General features: G+C 36.5%; 2 protein-coding genes across 2 annotated transcripts in view; one reads left to right on the forward strand and one right to left on the reverse strand.

Moving 5' to 3' along the window:
- Positions 1-22355, forward strand: part of LOC145660858 (uncharacterized) — a 270816-nt gene that overhangs the window by 26197 nt on the left and 222264 nt on the right. The gene's annotated exons all lie outside the window — the stretch shown is intronic.
- LOC145694712 (uncharacterized) lies at positions 16756-21517 on the reverse strand. The gene is made up of 2 exons (XM_081771241.1): positions 20789-21517; positions 16756-17908 (listed from the first exon to the last, which is right to left on the reverse strand). The coding sequence occupies exons 1-2, from the start codon at positions 21390-21392 to the stop codon at positions 17886-17888; spliced, it is 627 nt and encodes a 208-aa protein (XP_081627367.1). The 5' UTR covers positions 21393-21517; the 3' UTR covers positions 16756-17885.

The raw sequence follows: 22355 nt of genomic DNA on the forward strand, positions 1-22355 counted from the left end.
TAATGTTTAATAAAGAGAAAATGTTTTAATTATAAATTTAATCCTTTCACAGTATCTTTAATATACTCTACGTCCTTATTTCAATTTAATGTTATGAACAATTGTAATTTTACTTCAAAGGAGCTTATACAATTAATAATTAATTTTTGTGTCCTTATTTCTTGTAGTTAATATTTATTTTTGATAGCTCGCGCCGTGTGGACTTTGTGGTGGACAAACACCGTGTGCGTGGGTTTTCTCGGGGTTCTCTCGTTTCCTCCCACTTTCTTCATTCCACCATTTCACTCATCTCTCATCATCACCGTCTCCTTTAGCTTAACCGGCATAACCGTGGGACGTAAAACTTAAAGATTTCATTTCATTTTTTAATTTTCGATCATAAATATTTTAATATAAGCAGTTGCTGCAGATAATAATATTGTTCCAAGAGATTAAGATATAATAACTATATGTAATATGCCGTAAATGCCTCTTGTTTTATTTTATAAATTGTATTCTAAATTTCCAATCATGTCAAATAATTTAATACCTTTAATCTTGGTATAACTTTCAACATACAAGGTGTACAACTTTGCTTCCGCCGTTTTCCCCCCAAAATATGACGCTTTAATGAAACAAATTGCTTACCCAGGCATTATTCAAAGTATTGTCCATCGCTGGCCACTACTTTCTCCCATATTTCGGGCAGCATACGAATGCCGCGTCGAAAAAATGTTTCATCTTTGGAGGCGATCCACGAATCGATCAACTTTTTGTCTTCTTCATAAGATCGGAAGTGTTGGTCAGCCAGGTCATGCGCCATTGATCGAAACAGGTGATAATCAGAGGGAGCGATGTCTGGAGAGTACGGCGGGTGGGGTAGGACTTCCCATCTTAAAGTTTCCAAGTACGTTTTGACCACTTTTGCAACGTGGGGTCGAGCGTTGTCGTGCTGCACAATCACTTTGTCGTGCCTCTCGCTGTATTGCGGCCGTTTGTCCTTTAATTCTCTGCTCAAACGCATCAATTGCGTTCGATAATGATCACCTGTGATTGTTTCACTTGGTTTTAATAGCTCATAGTACACGACGCCGAGCTGGTCCCACAAAATGCAGAGCATGATCTTAGAGCCATGAATATTCGGTTTAGCCGTCGACGTGGAAGCATGGCCGGGATATCTCCATGATTTTTTGCGTTTAGGGTTATCGTAATAAACCCATTTTTCGTCCCCGGCCACAATGCGATGCAGAAATCTCTTCGGTTTTTGCCTCCGAAGCAATGTTCACAAACACACAAACGCCGTTCAACGTCTCTTGGTTTCAACTCATACAGGATCCAAGTTCCTTCTTTCTGAATCATACCCATGGCTTTGAGCCGTTTTCAAATAGCTTGCCGTGTCACTCCCAATGATCGTGCCAATTCTTCTTGAGTTTGACGCAAGTCTTCACTCAGCAATGTCTCCAATTCTGCATCTTCGAAAACTTTCTGTTTTCCACCACTATGCCGGTCTTCGACGTTAAAGTCACCGTTCTTGAAGCGTTGAAACCACTCAAGACACGTTCTTTCACTAATAGCGTCCTCACCATAAGTACTTGAGAGCATTCGATGAGACTCCGCCGCAATTTTCTTCAAATTAAAACAAGAAAAGTAGACCCTCCTGCAAATGGCGAGAATTTGGCTCATAAACTGACATTTTCAATCGAGAACAACTTTACGATGCACACACAAATCGACTAATGCTTGAATGGGGTTATGTTGACAAATGTCCAAGCTAACTGTGATCTGTAAACGATCTGTTTATTTCGACCGCTACTTACCGTTGTAACCATCTATCGGAAAACGGCGGAAGCAAAGTTGTACACCTTGTACCAAATTCATTCCTTTGCTATATAATAGATGAGTGAGATTTTTATATTGATTGGTAATAACCTAGTTTAAGAGCAAATACGTTTCTATATGTAATCCCTTTTCTATGTCGATATACGATTTTTACATATTAATTCTGATTCTGATTGCGTTGTGTTAAGATGCACACATATAGTAATTACATCTAATTTTATTGACTCTCCTAGTCTGATAAAGAATTGATTGTATTTAGATCATTAACTGTAACATGTGATATTTTTATTTTAATTTTGATAAGTCAACAGATCCATCGAGAAAACGATCGAAGTCTTCAGTCCCATAGTCCCACTGATTTAACGGAAAGACAAGTTGAGTTCGTGTGTCTGTACGTTCCGTTGTGTGTTTCCGTGTTTGTGTGCATAACATAATACCAGCGCAGTACCTTGGTACATCTTAGTTTTGTCAGTTGTCTTCCTTTCTGCTACCGTATAACACAGAATGTTGTGCTTTGCACTGGACCACATTCAGATGAACAGTCTGCACCGAAAGCTGGGCCGAGTGGGAAGAAAAGGAAAACATATGGGCGAGTTTCGGATGCACCTAAACGGATTTGAACCATGAGTCACATCACTAAAGATGATTGCATGAAATTTGATGATGAAGTCCGGAGAAGTCTGCTTCATGTTGTGGCATTACTGCGTTCTGCACTATAAAAAACTGTTAGTGACTTGCACATATTCTTCAAATCCTACCCAGGAAAAAAAGGAATTATACAATATTCCAATTCTTTACTTTCTACTAACCACAGCGGAATGGTTTCAGTACATTCAGATCACATCTCATGTAAGGGTTCACTTATACTCAGAATGCGACGGAAACATGGGCATAATACATGATCGATCCCAACGTGAAACACGTAATTACTAGCGTAAGGTCACTGAAAACACCAAAAAAATGCAGATATGTCCATTGTGATAGATTGTAAGCTGGAATTTTTCCGGCAATGGACAACATTTCTTGACAACATATACATATACCCCTTCGCACAAAGGACAATATCAAGGTTCCTTGTGAGAAATATGCATACACTGGGGGGGTAGCATGGGAGATACAAATTCCTCGCTGAAATCTTACCCGCCGGGTAGATAAAAGGGAAGTTACAACAATAGTGTCGGAACTATCTTAATCGAGTCCTTTGGCAATGTTCAGTGGATTGATACCATTGAAGTTCACTTTCCACTTATAGATTTTAAAACAGCAGGAGGGGGTACACATTCCCAGGTAAATCTTACCCTCCTCGGCTTGTTCAATGGGAACTTATAGCAGTAATATCGGAACTATCATAATCGAGTCCTTTGGCAATGTCAAGTCGAATGATACCATTGAAGTTCACTTTCCACTTATAAATTTTAAAACAGCAGGAGGGGGGTACAAATTCGCCGGTAAATCTTACCCCCCTCGGCTAGTTCAAAGGGAACTTATAGCAGTAGTGTCGGAACTATCTTAATTGAGTCCTTTGGCAATGTCCAGTCGATTGATATCATTGAACTTCACTTTCCACTTATATATTTTAAAATAGCAGGGGGGTACAAACTATCTGGTGAAATCTTACCGGGGGGTAAGAAATCTCCGGTAATTTTATACCCCCCGGTACGTTTTTCGCGATACAGGTTTTCACCGTGACAGCGGCTCGAGTAATCAGTTCAGTCCAACAGAGCTGATGGCTCATGTTAATCGAGTTGGCTCGAGCCGACTGCTTACCTGAGCCGTACTGAACTGAGCTGATGGCTCACCCCAACCTAGCCGGCTCATGCCATCGACTCAGTTGAGCCGAGTCGACCCGAACCGATGGACTCGTTTTAACCGAGCTATCTGGAGCCAATGGTTCACCTGAGCCGAGTCGAACCGAGTCGGTGGCTCATTCCAACCGAGTCCGCTCGAGCCATCTGCACAATTTAGCCGAGTCAGTGGCTCATTCCCACCGATCCGAGCCGATGGTCCATCCCAATTGAACAAAACAGTTGAACAGAACTGAGCCGGTCGACATCACTACCCGGGTTGTTCTTCTGCTTGGGTTCAAAAATTAGATTGTGAGATTGTGCAGTTGAACTTTAGTAGACTATATACATATATTGTTGCTCACGACATTGGAGGCTGTCTCGTTATAAAACTCTATTGTCGTCTCGTTATCAAGAGCTGAAGGGCCGCGGTGCCTCAGTGGTAGAGCGTTCAGCCCTGGTGCTTGGGGTCCCGGGTTCGTTCCCAGCCCCCGCCAAGTGAACTTTGTGGTGGACAAACATCGTGTGCGTGGGTTATCTCGGGGTTCTCCCGTTTCCTCTCACTTTCTTCATTCTACCATTTCATTCATCACCGTCTCCTAACCGGCATAAACGTGGGACGTAAAACTCAAAGAATTCATTTCATTTTTCAAGAGCTGAACGAGCGAGCCATTTATCAAACTCGACTCGACTTGAAACTCGACCTCAAACACCGTAACTCGGCTTGGATCTCGACTCGAGGAAATTACATTTGACTCGACTCGTAGCTCGACTCGTGCCCATCCCTAGTTAGAGAAAGAGCAGCTTTGCGAAGTAACGTAACGAAACTAACGTGTTGCAAATTTTTAAGTAACGTACCTAACTTGAGTTACTTTTTTGCGTTACATTTTGGATGAGTAACTACAATGTATGTATAAACAAACGTTTTTTTTCTTTAGCTGTCAAGGAAGAATTAGTTCTTGTATCTACTGTACAGAGTCTTCCAAAAGTCCTGCAAAAAATTAAAAAGCTGTAGCTTTGAAAGTACTACTTACAATTTTGTATTTTATTTGTAATGTTTAGTGGAAATGTTAAAATTTTTGTTGTCAACAATGAGTGGATGTAAACGTTGACGTCATAACCGCAAATCACGTGACAAAGATGGCGTCTACTCAAGAGAAAGCGCAGAGTGTGGTGTGGTTTTGTGAGTTAAAATCTATTGTTTTGGTGAGAAGAAAATTCCGACAAAAGTATCAGAAACAACCACCTGCAGGTATCAAGAGATGGTACGTTAAGTTCCTAGCTACCGGAAGTGTCTTGACTTGCCTCGTAGCAGAAGGCCAACAACCAGTGTTGATGTGATTCAGTCCGTGCAGGAAAGCGTGTTGGGAAGTCCAAAGAAATCGTTGAAACGCAGATCCTTGGAACTGCGAGTGCCAATGACAACGCTACACAATATCGTTCGTAAGAAAATGATACAGAAGTTTACAAGCAAAAACCGAAAGATGTTCACGACCTCCGGAAGAAGATACGTGATGTGATTGGGAGTATTACGGATGAAGCACGTCGAAATGCCATTCTTGGATTCCCGAAAAGACTTCAGCAATGTTTGTACTAAATGGTGCTCCAGCTGGAGGTTTGGCATTTGAAAAATGCTTCGAAACAAAATTTGAGACTTTCTTACAACTCCACTAAAAGTTTTGTACAAATACAATAAATGGTTACAAAGTTACAGGTTTTTACTGTTTTGCAGGACATTTGGAAGACACTGTATATAAAACGATTCAGAACGTGTAATATTGCGTTTATAAAGTCATCGAAGCGAGATTTCCCATAAAGTAACTGTCTGCATGAAAGGATATAGCAGTGTTACTATCCTCAACCTACAGTTCTAAATATTTACGATGATTGGGGAAAATCAGAATGTGCAATAATAATAATAATAATAATAATAATAATAATAATAATAATAATAATAATAATAATAATAATAATAATAATAATAATAATAAAAATAGTAATAATGGTAGTAGTAGAACGGAAAATTTAAATAGTAAGGATATGTTTTTCTTTCTTTCTTTTTTCTTTTTCTTTTTTCTACATATTCAAATTTCAGACCTAAAAGTAAACGCGTTACTTTCGAAGTAGGATAAGTTATTTTTCTGGGGAAAGTAACGCGTTACATTTTAAGGGAAAGTAAAGTAACTCGTAACGCGTTACATTTTTACAAGTAACTTACCCAAGATTGGAAAAGACGTAACTTAATGCATATAAAATTCTAAAGGATAGATTCTGTGTGCCTTGTGTCACCTCAAGGCTCTCCACTGATGTTAAATATCATCCCGGCATTTACCTGGTGTGAATGAGGAAAATTCAGGAAAAAAATCATTCAGGATAACTGGCCTGAAAAAGCTGTTACACTTTTTCGACCGAATATCCCAACCGAAATATTTACAAAAAGAAAAAAAAATCATAACTCTTAATAAAATAGAAATATACAGATGGTGATCAGAAAAATGGAAACACCTGTAGTTGGCAACACGTCAGATGTGTGGGTTGGCAGTGGTGTCGTGGCGCCCGCAGCGCCGGACCGCTGGTGGTGGTATGTTAGGTCAGTCTCCATACTACGTCAGGCGCAGTGGAACAGCAGTGTCCAGTGGCTGCAGCAGACGGAGGTAGTGTAAAATGGGAGACCTCTCAGATTTTCAAAGAGGGCAAATTGTTGGTGCGCGGTTATGTGGAGTGAGTGTGACGGCAGTGGTTACTGTGTTAGGTGTGTAGCGTGGTACAGTGTCGAAGGTGATGACGGCCTACATAACACACGGGAAAACCACATCGGGGAAGAAGAACAGTGGGCGGAAAAAAATTATGAGTGACAGGTCACGCCGAGTATTAAACCACATTGTCACGCAGAACCGTCGTGCCACTGCGGATCAAGTGACGTAGGTACTCAATCAGCATCTCCCCCACCCTGTTTCGACAATCACAGTCCGCCGCGAATTACATGACATGAACTTACGGGGTCGTGTTGCACGGGCCAAACCGCTCATCAGGGACCATAACGCTTTCGCACGCCGCAAATGGTGCCGCGACCATGCAACTTGGACCGTTGAGGACTGGAAACGTGTGATATGGTCGGATGAGACATCCTTCACCCTATTCCCAACCACGGGCCGTGTTTATGTGTGGAGAACGCCCAAAGAAGCTTATGATCTGCAGTGTCTCCGCCCAACTGTGAAACATGGTGGCGGCTCGGTGATGCTGTGGGCCGCAATATCATGGTTTTCATTGGGTCATGTGGTCACACTTAGAGGACGAATCACTGCCAACGATTATGTCGCAATTTTAGGAGACCACTTGCATCCTGTGGTCCGGATGTTGTTCCCGGACAATGACGCCATCTTCCAGGATGATAATGCACCCATTCACACAGCTGGCGTTGTTGCAGCGTGGTTTGAGGAACATCGGGATGAAGTTCAACACCTCCCCTGGCCCGCCCAATCCCCAGATCTCAACATAATTGAACATCTGTGGTCCGTCTTGGAAACACGACTCCGGCGACGATTTCCACCTCCATCCTCTCTCACAGAAGTGGCCGATGCCCTGCACGAGGAATGGTGTAAAATTCCACTTGCTACCATTCACGACCTCTATGCCTCCATCCCACGTCGCATCAAGGCTGTTCTGAAGGCGAAAGGTGGCCCGACACCATATTAATCTGGTAAGTTGCAATTTCGTTCAGGTGTTTCCATTTTTCTGATCACCATCAGTATATGAGTGGTTCACTGGGCATGTGCAGTAACTGTTCACTCATAAATACTGCTCTGCTGAGGAACTCGTTTTTGAAATAAAATTTTAGTTTAACGTCCTTCGGTTATGCCCTTTAGACTAAAGGTGAAGGAAGAATAATGGATGTGAATGACTGTAAAAGAATTGGTGAAATGACAATGTGGAAGGAAATAGAAGAGAAACTAAAAACCCAAAGGACACGGGTTTCTTCATCACAATCTCCAACGGTCTGAGATCGAAACAGGATCCTCTGTTATCAGAGATTGGTACTCTACCACTGAGTCACCGTGCATCTTGATATTGGTTCTTGTTTCATAAATGAGTATGCATGTCTCTTTTAACATGTAAGTATCTGAATATCTCAATTCTATATTGTTCATCATAATAAGGCTCTCTTCAGTTTTATGGTCGCTTAAATGTAAACAAATGTGTCGCCTATTTCGTATGCCTTTACAGATCTTTTATAGACTTTTGTGTAAAGTTCTTTTCTGCTCCATACTCACTTTTGTTTATTTCGGTACGATTATGAGTTTGCGGTGAATATTTGGACGTTACAGCTCTTGCAATGTATAAAAATATTTTTCGAATAAATCACATTCGATTTTACGTCCTAATAACTCATATAAAACAGGTTACATCCTTGAAATGATTGGGGTTAGAGTGATCTAAGCTTGTTTCAAGTATGGTACCTCTGAGAGTCAGCTCAGTTAGATTCCCATTATTGGGAAACAACATTATAAGAAAATTATCTAATTGGCGTAGAAAATCCGAATTATTTTCATAATCACAGGTTAACACAAAGTTTTGGTAACAATAATATACTTTCAGTTATCCAAACGAGCTGTGGAACTTAAATTTAACAACAGTAAAAAAAAAAAAAACGAAACGATATATTCACTTTAAGATGAATTATGAAACAAATGGCACTAAATTTAAATAATGAAAGCATTAAATATGTTGATTGGAGAATCTGAAACATTCCTATTTCTCATGTTGTTCCAAAAGTAAAATATCTTTCTGTACCTTTAAATAAGAATGGTTTGAATTTAATGATAATATCACAATTTCTGTAATTTCTTAACATAAGTAGCAAACAATATTTACTTTTCTTTGGTAAAGATGAAGATTCCAGATATTCAGGTAGAAGTTAAATGTACACTCCGCATCAAAAAATTGCGACAACTAACGCCGTGCAGTTAGTCCACCCAATATACACCTTCTTATCCCATAATCGTGTCAGGTACTGTTCGCCCATTCGGCAGAGACCTCCAGTTGGCAGAGTGCCAAGGAGAGTCTATGTTAATGAAAGGAGAGAAGTGTAAAAGAAGAAGAGGAAGGAAGGCATTGGTTATTGGCGAGGGTGGTTTGTTTGAACAGTGTTACCAACCCGGCACCAAAACTATAGCTGATAAGATTTTATGAATAAAAAAATGAAATCTTAAATTTTACGTCCCACGGTTATGCCGGCTAGGCTAAAGGAGACTGATGATGAGAAATGAATGAAATGGTGGAATGAAGAAAGTGGGAGGAAACAGGAGAACTCCGAGAAAACCCACGAGCACGATGTTTGTTCACACAAGGTCCACACGTCGCGAGCTGGGATCGAACCAGGGACCCCAAGCAACGGAGGTGAACGCTCTACTACCGCGCCCCCATTTATGAATAATAATATGAGAATGAAATCGAAGTGGGCCTGCATCACTGAAAGCACGATAATCGGTGGTTATTACCCGTAGTAGTGAAATGTGTGGTAGAATGATTTTTGTTCGAGTGCATCAATGGGGGGGGGATATAATGGTTTCTAACAACTAATTCGCGCATTAAATTGCTAAAAGAGAGCCCAAGAGCCATGATAAGAAGAACTGATGCTAGTTTGTTGTTCATGTCTATGTGCTGGCGATGTCCTCTCAAGATGAAATTTCACAGTTTAACGTGGGACCGAGCCACCTGAGTCTCCAACGGGAATCGAACCTGAGACCCCTTAATTGCAAGGTAACGAGCGTAACAATTCATCCACCGGTGATAGTACTTTAATAATAGGATATAGCAGATTCCTTTAGCTATCATTGTCCCACATTCCAGTGCGCAGTAGTAACAACTGAAGGCAATAAAATAAGTAAACTAAATAAATAAATAAGTAATAAAATGTTAAACAACAAAATAAAGAAATAGCATTTTAAACAAAATAAGTAAATAAAACTAAACAGCTCACCTTAGGTTAGATCCGTTCATTCATCACTGTCATCAGAATAATCACTGTCATCATCAGCATCACTCGCACTTACACTAATCACTATAGGATCACATACTTCTTCAATGATTCCATCTCTCTCCCAATACGTATTTTCCAATGACACCACATGAGAGTAATGCTTTTTCCACTCTTCCACGGTAACACTGTTAATCGCCTGCTCAGTGTACTTAAACAGAGTCATCATATCTAGATCTTGTAACGGATGAACGATACACATATAATCTTTAAATAGCCCCCACTACCCACAGTCCTGCGAGAACGGACGTCACCCCACTTCCCCCTTTAGAATATAAGAATTTTAAAAGGAGAGAGAAAGGAGAATTCCACTCCCCCACGGCTGAGAATAATGACGACGTGAAGAGTGAGGTTCAATACTGGAAAAGGCTTATACTGTATGCTAAATGTCACTATTAAGATAATCAGGAATATGTCTATAACTACTTGAATATGTAAAAAGTTTTCTAACAAAATGGAAAATTTTATTATAACAAATCCGAAACGTGTTATATAAATAGTAATATAGAAAACATTCAACAATTTTAAACAAGTAATAATATCATTAATCGAAATCGCCGTTAGCAAGTAACATTTTTCCTAAAAAGGATTTTTTTTTCCAAGTGACAAAATTTTCTGAAATATTATAGCCAATCGTAAATCCAAATATAGAATTTAGAAACATATACAATAATTTCATTAAAAATGTATGGAACTCGAAGTTACTGCAAAGTGGCTTTCTTTGGAATGAAAATGTGGGAGGAAAAGATTCCTTAAATATGGGTCAAAATACATGAGTTACGAGCAACAGCTCATCTGTAACTCTATAGATTCCTCTTTTTTTTCTTTCCTTTTCAAAAGCGGACCAAAGACATAAATCATTCATTTGAAGTCTCCACTAGCCTTAATATTTTCCGTAATTTCAATATATTAAACTTCCTGACTAGCGACTTTACTTTAGTTTTATCAAGGAAAAACAAGTATCAACATGTTTTAACTCAAGGCATAATTCTGCCTACACAAAACCAGTAACATGAACTATTCAATTAACTATTTTTACTTTCTTACTTTTCCTTTCGCAATATTTTAGAAATAAGTGCTTCCAAAATATATTGAATAATAATAATGTCTTCTAAATAATAACCATAGTCAGGAATTGTTATAGATTTCAAAAGAAGTTAACTAAACCATACGATTATACGGAAAGAATATTAATTTTTAACGACCCATTTTTTTTTCCTTCAGAGGACCTATCACTCTTACCTCATTTTATACACTGCGAAGCGCTTCAGTTTTAAAGCCAGAACCTCGGCTGCAACGTGACGTCATCCCGATCGACGACTCGCGCAAATCCAACCGAAGGTTAAGCAGTGCTTCCAACTCCAAGAGAAAGAACCAACTTAACAGTAAACTGGAGTTTCATCTCACAAAAATTTTCCTTTACAACGTTTCATTTTATTATGAAACTTGGGTGGGTTACATAATATCCGAGGGTCGGTCAAAAAAAAAATTCCTAACCATAACAAATCCCAAGTTGAATAATAAAATAATTTCAATACATTACCAAATCTTCCATAAATATTCAAATGCTAACGCCTTCTTTACAAACTTCTACAGTAAATTTTCCAATTCCTTACATAACATATACAAAGGATGATGATGAGGTATTTACAAAATGAAATGGGTTGACCTCTCACTTTCTCGGACGAGGCATTCCTGCAGGAATAAAAAAAATATACAAAACACAAAATTTGTTCGAACAAACATCCTAAAACATATAAATAAGTACAATATTAATAATTTACTTAACCTCATTCTCAAATCAAATCTTTTTTTTCCTGTGTTACCTTATGGGTTAGATTGATTAACTTGTCTCGGTGGAAAATATTTCTTACAAAAACGAACATGGCGTTTTATATGAACATATGGTCTTTCAATATTTTCTAGCCAAACTGTATTTGGTGTAGGTTTAGAAATAAGGCGATATGGGCCTTCCCACTGAGGGGCGATTTTTGGATTGAAATGTTTCTCTGCTGAAATTTTCATGAACCTTTTAACCAATACTAAATCATCAATATTTAAATTAACAGGATTATGTTTTTGACTATATACCTTCGCACTATGTTTCCAAGCGCGTTCAATGTTATTATTTATATTGACTAATTTTTGCTCTTTATTCTGGTCGTCGTCTAAAAGATCTAAATCCATCAACCATTTAACATCTAATGGATGGTAAAATTTCCGTCCCATATAAAGTTCACATGGACTGGTCCCAGTAGTTTCATTCATACTTATGTTAATAGTAAAAGCAATTTTAGATAGTAATTGGGCCCAATTCTGTTGAGACTTATCAACATAAATACGAATTAAATTTTTAACCGATCTCACCGTACGTTCGGCTCTGTTCGATTGTGGGTTATATGGGGAGAATTTTACACTCTGTATGCCATAGCTATACAAGAATTTCAAGAAGTAATCACTCACGAAATAAGAAGCGCCATCACTTAGGACTTTACCAGGAAAGCCGTATCGAAGAAATAATTCCTGCAACTTATTACAGATGATTTTTGAGGTTAGTCGTCTTAAAGGTTCTAAAAAGACAAAACGACTATAGGCGTCAGTGACAATTAAAATATATTCAAATCCAGAACTACTAGGCAATTTCCCTGCAATATCAATAAACCAGGTATAATTTGGGTGCATTACCTTTTTTGTAAAATATTGACCCATAGGTTTTCGATTAGAATCTTTACAGGTTTGGCACAAATGACAAGATTGTATAAAATTCTTAATGTCAGAATATAAAGTAGGCCAGGTATATTTTTCAGCAACCTTAGCAATGGTTTTTCGATATCCCATATGCCCACCATGAATTATTGGACAATGAGAATACTCAATGATCGACTGAATTAAAGAATTAGGTATTACAATTCTAAATCCATCATTCCCTTTACCTTTTGTCTTTTTAAACAAGATCTTATTTCTTAATACATACGGAGGAACTTCTTCCTTTCGCTCTAACCTATTGATAATCTCTCTTAATTCAGGATCCTTCCTCTGGTGATCTGTAAGAGGCACATTAAACACAGGATTTTGCCAAAAATTAATGAAAGACAAATTTACTGTTTTATTATGATCTTTTACGACTTCCATTGTATTATCGTCTTTTGTATAGAATTCTAGATGGTTTCCAACCCTTGAAAGGAAATCGGCTATACTATTTATTTTTGATCTTACATGGACTATACGAAATTTAAACCTCGAGATTTTCTCTAACATAGTTCCATATCTCCTTTGTCTTTTATGGTTATTAAGTAACCAAGTTAAACTCTTACTATCAGTATATACTACAAAGGGATTTGCTAAGTAATACTCGAATTTTTCCAAAGATAAAGAAAGAGCCTTAAGTTCTAATTCGTATATATTTTTACTCCAATCAGATTGTGGAATTGCCCGACTAAACATAGATACAGGTCTAAGATTCCCTTCCGAATCATATTGGCTGAGAACCCCAGAAAAATGACGCAAAGAGCTATCACAATGTATTACGAAGTTGGAATTCATATCTGGGACTTTTAAAATAACCTGACTACAAAAGGCATCTTTTAATTTTTGTAGGGCTTCATCATGAACTTTAGTCCATTTAAAAGGCTTTTTTACAGATCTTAATTCTTGAAGAGGAGCAATTAACTCTGAATACCCATAAATAAATTTAGAATAGAACGAGAAAAATGAACATATTCTGTTCACTCCTTTTCTATTCTTTGGTTTTGGTATCTCCTGGATAGCTTTAATTCTCTCAGGGTCTATTGACATGTTGCCATTTTCAAAACGAAACCCTAAATATTTAATACTAGTTTGAAATAGACAGGACTTCTTTTCTGAAATAGTAATTCCCCAATTTCTTAGTCGAGATAATACCTCCTCTAATAGAGCTTTATGACTCTCAATATCTTTGCTAAATAAAATTAAGTCATCAAAATATATCTCTAAATTCTTACCAATTAACCCTTCAAAGACTTTTGACATCAAATTACTTAAAACAAAAGGTGATAATACTAATCCCATTGGTACCGATTTATATCGATAGATTTTGTTTTTTGTCACAAAAGCAGTAATATTTCTACCCTCTTCAGACAGAGGAATTTGATGAAAACAGGATTTACAATCAAGTTTTGAAAAGATATTATTGTCCGAAATACTAGATATTACATTCTCCATGTTAGGAGAAGGATAGCTGTTTACCATAACCTTTTTGTTCACTTCTCCGTATGAAATTACAAGCCGCCTGCTTCCGTCTGAATTTGTTACTAGAAAGCAGGGTGACGTGTAGGGAGAATAATCTACTTCCTCTATAATATCGTCTTTTAAAAGCTGGGCAATAAAAGAATCTAATTCCTTTTGCTTATGCGTTGGAAGTTGATAAGGTTGCAATCGAATGGGAGTTTTATCGGCAAGTTCTATTTTGTAAGTGAAATTTTTTACTCTACCAATTTTGTTTCCAATAACATCAGAATATGAAGTTAACAAGTTATTAACATATTCCTGTAAATTAGAATCACATTTTAATAATTGATCAGGAACCGTATAATTACCTTGAGATTCCTCCGGTTTAGTCTCCGGTGGATGCAATATGGACTGATCAAAAACGAATTCCACTCCTGGGTCAAACGTGGTATTAACTCCGCTGTCTCTGGTTACTGATGTCGATGGAGTCAAACTCTGATTGAAATTACCAAAAGATCTAGGCTGAGGTGTAGCTTTCGGACAACCAAGGTCGCATAGCGGCTGCTTTCCACTCACCCCATTCCTAGAAGTATATGCAGAAGCGAGAGAAGTCTGGGCACACAAAAGTTCATCAGCTCGGATCATAGGAACCACTAACTTCCGAGCTTTTATATTATATAAATTACCAGCAATGTCTATTACGGAATTGTATTTTGTATGAAAGTCATTTCCAAGCAGAAGATCAAACTCATTAGAGTCCACGATGAAGAAAATTTCACTAAATTGGTGTCTTCCAATTTTAAAATATAGTCTTACTCTCATATCCACTGTTACTTGTACATTTCCTAAGCCAATCGTCTGAACGTTCACCTTTTCTGCTCTTATTTTACATTTTTTTCTAAGTTCATCATAAAGATGTCGAGCCAAATAAGAGTTCGTACTCCCAGTATCAATTAAGCACTTAAAACGCATGCCCGTAATGTAAACAGGAATCGCTAATAAATTTTCCAATTTACTACCATTTTGTTTTAAGTCTAAGTTATTTTGAGTTAAGTACTGAGATTCTAAATTATGGTTATGAGAAAATTCCGCCTTATCAAAATTTTTATAGTTAGATGGTAAAGATTTCATAGCTGGAGAAACTATATTTTTATGCAAATTTATTGGTTCACGAGATTGCAACACTACTTGCTGTTTAGTGTTCTTCGCTCCGATAAAGGAAGATGATTTACGGGGTGGTACCAAGTCCCGTACGCTACTACCTTGATTACGTAATCGATAATAATCTTTCCTATATCTATGCAAAGCGTCATAGTGTTCTGCAGCTAAATACAATTGATTTAAATCGATAGGCATACCTCTTTCAGCTAGAAATTGATGGGCAGAAGGCGTTACCATATTAGTGATTAAACTACAAATGGTGGCTTCATCAAAGGACATATCAAGTACGTGAATAATCGATAATTTATTATCTACGAACTCATATAATGAATGATCCTCCCGCATGGGAACGTAGAAAAATAATCGCATGAATTGTGTTCTACCAATAGTGGAAATAAATCGCACCACTAAATGTCTACAAACTGTTTGCCAAGGGGAAGTGTCCCCAATGAACGATTGTATAACTTCTTGCATTTCTCCTTTTGTACGAGAAAGACAAGCTACTAACACAAGATCTAAAGGCAAACCCTTACCTCTGACAATACTATCAAGTTTTAATAAAAACTGAAATGTAGACTCAGTATTGGTACCATCTATTATAGGTAGACTATTAATATCATGCAACAAAGATTTATAGATTCCTTCCGAAGCAAATTTCTCAAAATTTAAATTTAACGAAGCTGCCATATTAAATGGTCGATCTCTATATTTATTTTGAAAGCTCTGACTCCCTCCTGCTCTTAAATTAGGCGAGGAATTCGCAAACCGTGTACTGTGTCCCACATTACTTTGTGGATCCACGTTAAAATTTTGATTCTGAAATGGTCTACTTTGACCACCTAGTAAAGGTTCGTGAGGATTCACTTGAATATGGGCTGAAGGCCTTAAATGATCAAACATAGGATTACTAAATTCATAAGAATATCCAAGAAATTCATCCCCACTAGAACTTGAAGAATCCGAAAATCTATACTTTACATGCGTCTCCTTTGATTGTGCCATCCTTACAAGCACACCACAAAATATTAAGCTCAAAGAAACCAAAAGAATAATTACTACTATTTTTACAACCTTATCAATAATTATCTGCTTATTACACAATGACCTACTAAACCATAAATTTTGTATCCGACCCCGGCAACACTGTATTAAGTATTTTACATTAACATTCATATACAACTTTCATATTAACTCAACAAGAAAGGCATAGTATAATGAAAATATGTTATTTAATTTAGAGGTTAATTTGACCAAAGAAAATATACATAAATTTTAGTTTATAAAGGGGAACACTTTTGCTGGACCTCCCCGAACCGGACCTCGAAGCCAGCATAAATTTGCCTTTCCAGCGCAGTGTATAAAATTTATTTTTATTTAAAAATTATATATGTAACGGATGAACGATACACATATAATCTTTAAATAGCCCCCACTACCCACAGTCCTGCGAGAACGGACGTCACCCCACTTCCCCCTTTAGAATATAAGAATTTTAAAAGGAGAGAGAAAGGAGAATTCCACTCCCCCACGGCTGAGAATAATGACGACGTGAAGAGTGAGGTTCAATACTGGAAAAGGCTTATACTGTATGCTAAATGTCACTATTAAGATAATCAGGAATATGTCTATAACTACTTGAAAATGTAAAAAGTTTTCTAACAAAATGGAAAATTTTATTATAACAGATCCGAAACGTGTTATATAAATAGTAATATAGAAAACATTCAACAATTTTAAACAAGTAATAATATCATTAATCGAAATCGCCGTTAGCAAGTAACATTTTTCCTAAAAAGGATTTTTTTTCCAAGTGACAAAATTTTCTGAAATATTATAGCCAATCGTAAATCCAAATATAGAATTTAGAAACATATACAATAATTTCATTAAAAATGTATGGAACTCGAAGTTACTGCAAAGTGGCTTTCTTTGGAATGAAAATGTGGGAGGAAAAGATTCCTTAAATATGGGTCAAAATACATGAGTTACGAGCAACAGCTCATCTGTAACTCTATAGATTCCTCTTTTTTTCTTTCCTTTTCAAAAGCGGACCAAAGACATAAATCATTCATTTGAAGTCTCCACTAGCCTTAATATTTTCCGTAATTTCAATATATTAAACTTCCTGACTAGCGACTTTACTTTAGTTTTATCAAGGAAAAACAAGTATCAACATGTTTTAACTCAAGGCATAATTCTGCCTACACAAAACCAGTAACATGAACTATTCAATTAACTATTTTTACTTTCTTACTTTTCCTTTCGCAATATTTTAGAAATAAGTGCTTCCAAAATATATTGAATAATAATAATGTCTTCTAAATAATAACCATAGTCAGGAATTGTTATAGATTTCAAAAGAAGTTAACTAAACCATACGATTATACGGAAAGAATATTAATTTTTAACGACCCATTTTTTTTTCCTTCAGAGGACCTATCACTCTTACCTCATTTTATACACTGCGAAGCGCTTCAGTTTTAAAGCCAGAACCTCGGCTGCAACGTGACGTCATCCCGATCGACGACTCGCGCAAATCCAACCGAAGGTTAAGCAGTGCTTCCAACTCCAAGAGAAAGAACCAACTTAACAGTAAACTGGAGTTTCATCTCACAAAAATTTTCCTTTACAACGTTTCATTTTATTATGAAACTTGGGTGGGTTACATAATATCCGAGGGTCGGTCAAAAAAAAAATTCCTAACCATAACAAATCCCAAGTTGAATAATAAAATAATTTCAATACATTACCAAATCTTCCATAAATATTCAAATGCTAACGCCTTCTTTACAAACTTCTACAGTAAATTTTCCAATTCCTTACATAACATATACAAAGGATGATGATGAGGTATTTACAAAATGAAAAGGGTTGACCTCTCACTTTCTCGGACGAGGCATTCCTGCAGGAATAAAAAAAAATATACAAAACACAAAATTTGTTCGAACAAACATCCTAAAACATATAAATAAGTACAATATTAATAATTTACTTAACCTCATTCTCAAATCAAATCTTTTTTTTCCTGTGTTACCTTATGGGTTAGATTGATTAACTTGTCTCGGTGGAAAATATTTCTTACAAAAACGAACATGGCGTTTTATATGAACATATGGTCTTTCAATATTTTCTAGCCAAACTGTATTTGGTGTAGGTTTAGAAATAAGGCGATATGGGCCTTCCCACTGAGGGGCGATTTTTGGATTGAAATGTTTCTCTGCTGAAATTTTCATGAACCTTTTAACCAATACTAAATCATCAATATTTAAATTAACAGGATTATGTTTTTGACTATATACCTTCGCACTATGTTTCCAAGCGCGTTCAATGTTATTATTTATATTGACTAATTTATGCTCTTTATTCTGGTCGTCGTCTAAAAGATCTAAATCCATCAACCATTTAACATCTAATGGATGGTAAAATTTCCGTCCCATATAAAGTTCACATGGACTGGTCCCAGTAGTTTCATTCATACTTATGTTAATAGTAAAAGCAATTTTAGATAGTAATTGGGCCCAATTCTGTTGAGACTTATCAACATAAATACGAATTAAATTTTTAACCGATCTCACCGTACGTTCGGCTCTGTTCGATTGTGGGTTATATGGGGAGAATTTTACACTCTGTATGCCATAGCTATACAAGAATTTCAAGAAGTAATCACTCACGAAATAAGAAGCGCCATCACTTAGGACTTTACCAGGAAAGCCGTATCGAAGAAATAATTCCTGCAACTTATTACAGATGATTTTTGAGGTTAGTCGTCTTAAAGGTTCTAAAAAGACAAAACGACTATAGGCGTCAGTGACAATTAAAATATATTCAAATCCAGAACTACTAGGCAATTTCCCTGCAATATCAATAAACCAGGTATAATTTGGGTGCATTACCTTTTTTGTAAAATATTGACCCATAGGTTTTCGATTAGAATCTTTACAGGTTTGGCACAAATGACAAGATTGTATAAAATTCTTAATGTCAGAATATAAAGTAGGCCAGGTATATTTTTCAGCAACCTTAGCAATGGTTTTTCGATATCCCATATGCCCACCATGAATTATTGGACAATGAGAATACTCAATGATCGACTGAATTAAAGAATTAGGTATTACAATTCTAAATCCATCATTCCCTTTACCTTTTGTCTTTTTAAACAAGATCTTATTTCTTAATACATACGGAGGAACTTCTTCCTTTCGCTCTAACCTATTGATAATCTCTCTTAATTCAGGATCCTTCCTCTGGTGATCTGTAAGAGGCACATTAAACACAGGATTTTGCCAAAAATTAATGAAAGACAAATTTACTGTTTTATTATGATCTTTTACGACTTCCATTGTATTATCGTCTTTTGTATAGAATTCTAGATGGTTTCCAACCCTTGAAAGGAAATCGGCTATACTATTTATTTTTGATCTTACATGGACTATACGAAATTTAAACCTCGAGATTTTCTCTAACATAGTTCCATATCTCCTTTGTCTTTTATGGTTATTAAGTAACCAAGTTAAACTCTTACTATCAGTATATACTACAAAGGGATTTGCTAAGTAATACTCGAATTTTTCCAAAGATAAAGAAAGAGCCTTAAGTTCTAATTCGTATATATTTTTACTCCAATCAGATTGTGGAATTGCCCGACTAAACATAGATACAGGTCTAAGATTCCCTTCCGAATCATATTGGCTGAGAACCCCAGAAAAATGACGCAAAGAGCTATCACAATGTATTACGAAGTTGGAATTCATATCTGGGACTTTTAAAATAACCTGACTACAAAAGGCATCTTTTAATTTTTGTAGGGCTTCATCATGAACTTTAGTCCATTTAAAAGGCTTTTTTACAGATCTTAATTCTTGAAGAGGAGCAATTAACTCTGAATACCCATAAATAAATTTAGAATAGAACGAGAAAAATGAACATATTCTGTTCACTCCTTTTCTATTCTTTGGTTTTGGTATCTCCTGGATAGCTTTAATTCTCTCAGGGTCTATTGACATGTTGCCATTTTCAAAACGAAACCCTAAATATTTAATACTAGTTTGAAATAGACAGGACTTCTTTTCTGAAATAGTAATTCCCCAATTTCTTAGTCGAGATAATACCTCCTCTAATAGAGCTTTATGACTCTCAATATCTTTGCTAAATAAAATTAAGTCATCAAAATATATCTCTAAATTCTTACCAATTAACCCTTCAAAGACTTTTGACATCAAATTACTTAAAACAAAAGGTGATAATACTAATTCCATTGGTACCGATTTATATCGATAGATTTTGTTTTTTGTCACAAAAGCAGTAATATTTCTACCCTCTTCAGACAGAGGAATTTGATGAAAACAGGATTTACAATCAAGTTTTGAAAAGATATTATTGTCCGAAATACTAGATATTACATTCTCCATGTTAGGAGAAGGATAGCTGTTTACCATAACCTTTTTGTTCACTTCTCCGTATGAAATTACAAGCCGCCTGCTTCCGTCTGAATTTGTTACTAGAAAGCAGGGTGACGTGTAGGGAGAATAATCTACTTCCTCTATAATATCGTCTTTTAAAAGCTGGGCAATAAAAGAATCTAATTCCTTTTGCTTATGCGTTGGAAGTTGATAAGGTTGCAATCGAATGGGAGTTTTATCGGCAAGTTCTATTTTGTAAGTGAAATTTTTTACTCTACCAATTTTGTTTCCAATAACATCAGAATATGAAGTTAACAAGTTATTAACATATTCCTGTAAATTAGAATCACATTTTAATAATTGATCAGGAACCGTATAATTACCTTGAGATTCCTCCGGTTTAGTCTCCGGTGGATGCAATATGGACTGATCAAAAACGAATTCCACTCCTGGGTCAAACGTGGTATTAACTCCGCTGTCTCTGGTTACTGATGTCGATGGAGTCAAACTCTGATTGAAATTACCAAAAGATCTAGGCTGAGGTGTAGCTTTCGGACAACCAAGGTCGCATAGCGGCTGCTTTCCACTCACCCCATTCCTAGAAGTATATGCAGAAGCGAGAGAAGTCTGGGCACACAAAAGTTCATCAGCTCGGATCATAGGAACCACTAACTTCCGAGCTTTTATATTATATAAATTACCAGCAATGTCTATTACGGAATTGTATTTTGTATGAAAGTCATTTCCAAGCAGAAGATCAAACTCATTAGAGTCCACGATGAAGAAAATTTCACTAAATTGGTGTCTTCCAATTTTAAAATATAGTCTTACTCTCATATCCACTGTTACTTGTACATTTCCTAAGCCAATCGTCTGAACGTTCACCTTTTCTGCTCTTATTTTACATTTTTTTCTAAGTTCATCATAAAGATGTCGAGCCAAATAAGAGTTCGTACTCCCAGTATCAATTAAGCACTTAAAACGCATGCCCGTAATGTAAACAGGAATCGCTAATAAATTTTCCAATTTACTACCATTTTGTTTTAAGTCTAAGTTATTTTGAGTTAAGTACTGAGATTCTAAATTATGGTTATGAGAAAATTCCGCCTTATCAAAATTTTTATAGTTAGATGGTAAAGATTTCATAGCTGGAGAAACTATATTTTTATGCAAATTTATTGGTTCACGAGATTGCAACACTACTTGCTGTTTAGTGTTCTTCGCTCCGATAAAGGAAGATGATTTACGGGGTGGTACCAAGTCCCGTACGCTACTACCTTGATTACGTAATCGATAATAATCTTTCCTATATCTATGCAAAGCGTCATAGTGTTCTGCAGCTAAATACAATTGATTTAAATCGATAGGCATACCTCTTTCAGCTAGAAATTGATGGGCAGAAGGCGTTACCATATTAGTGATTAAACTACAAATGGTGGCTTCATCAAAGGACATATCAAGTACGTGAATAATCGATAATTTATTATCTACGAACTCATATAATGAATGATCCTCCCGCATGGGAACGTAGAAAAATAATCGCATGAATTGTGTTCTACCAATAGTGGAAATAAATCGCACCACTAAATGTCTACAAACTGTTTGCCAAGGGGAAGTGTCCCCAATGAACGATTGTATAACTTCTTGCATTTCTCCTTTTGTACGAGAAAGACAAGCTACTAACACAAGATCTAAAGGCAAACCCTTACCTCTGACAATACTATCAAGTTTTAATAAAAACTGAAATGTAGACTCAGTATTGGTACCATCTATTATAGGTAGACTATTAATATCATGCAACAAAGATTTATAGATTCCTTCCGAAGCAAATTTCTCAAAATTTAAATTTAACGAAGCTGCCATATTAAATGGTCGATCTCTATAGTTATTTTGAAAGCTCTGACTCCCTCCTGCTCTTAAATTAGGCGAGGAATTCGCAAACCGTGTACT

This window comes from Thermobia domestica, chromosome 9 (assembly GCF_964235325.1).
Source record: "Thermobia domestica chromosome 9, izTheDome1.hap1.1, whole genome shotgun sequence".
NCBI classification, from domain to species: Eukaryota; Metazoa; Arthropoda; class Insecta; order Zygentoma; family Lepismatidae; genus Thermobia; species Thermobia domestica.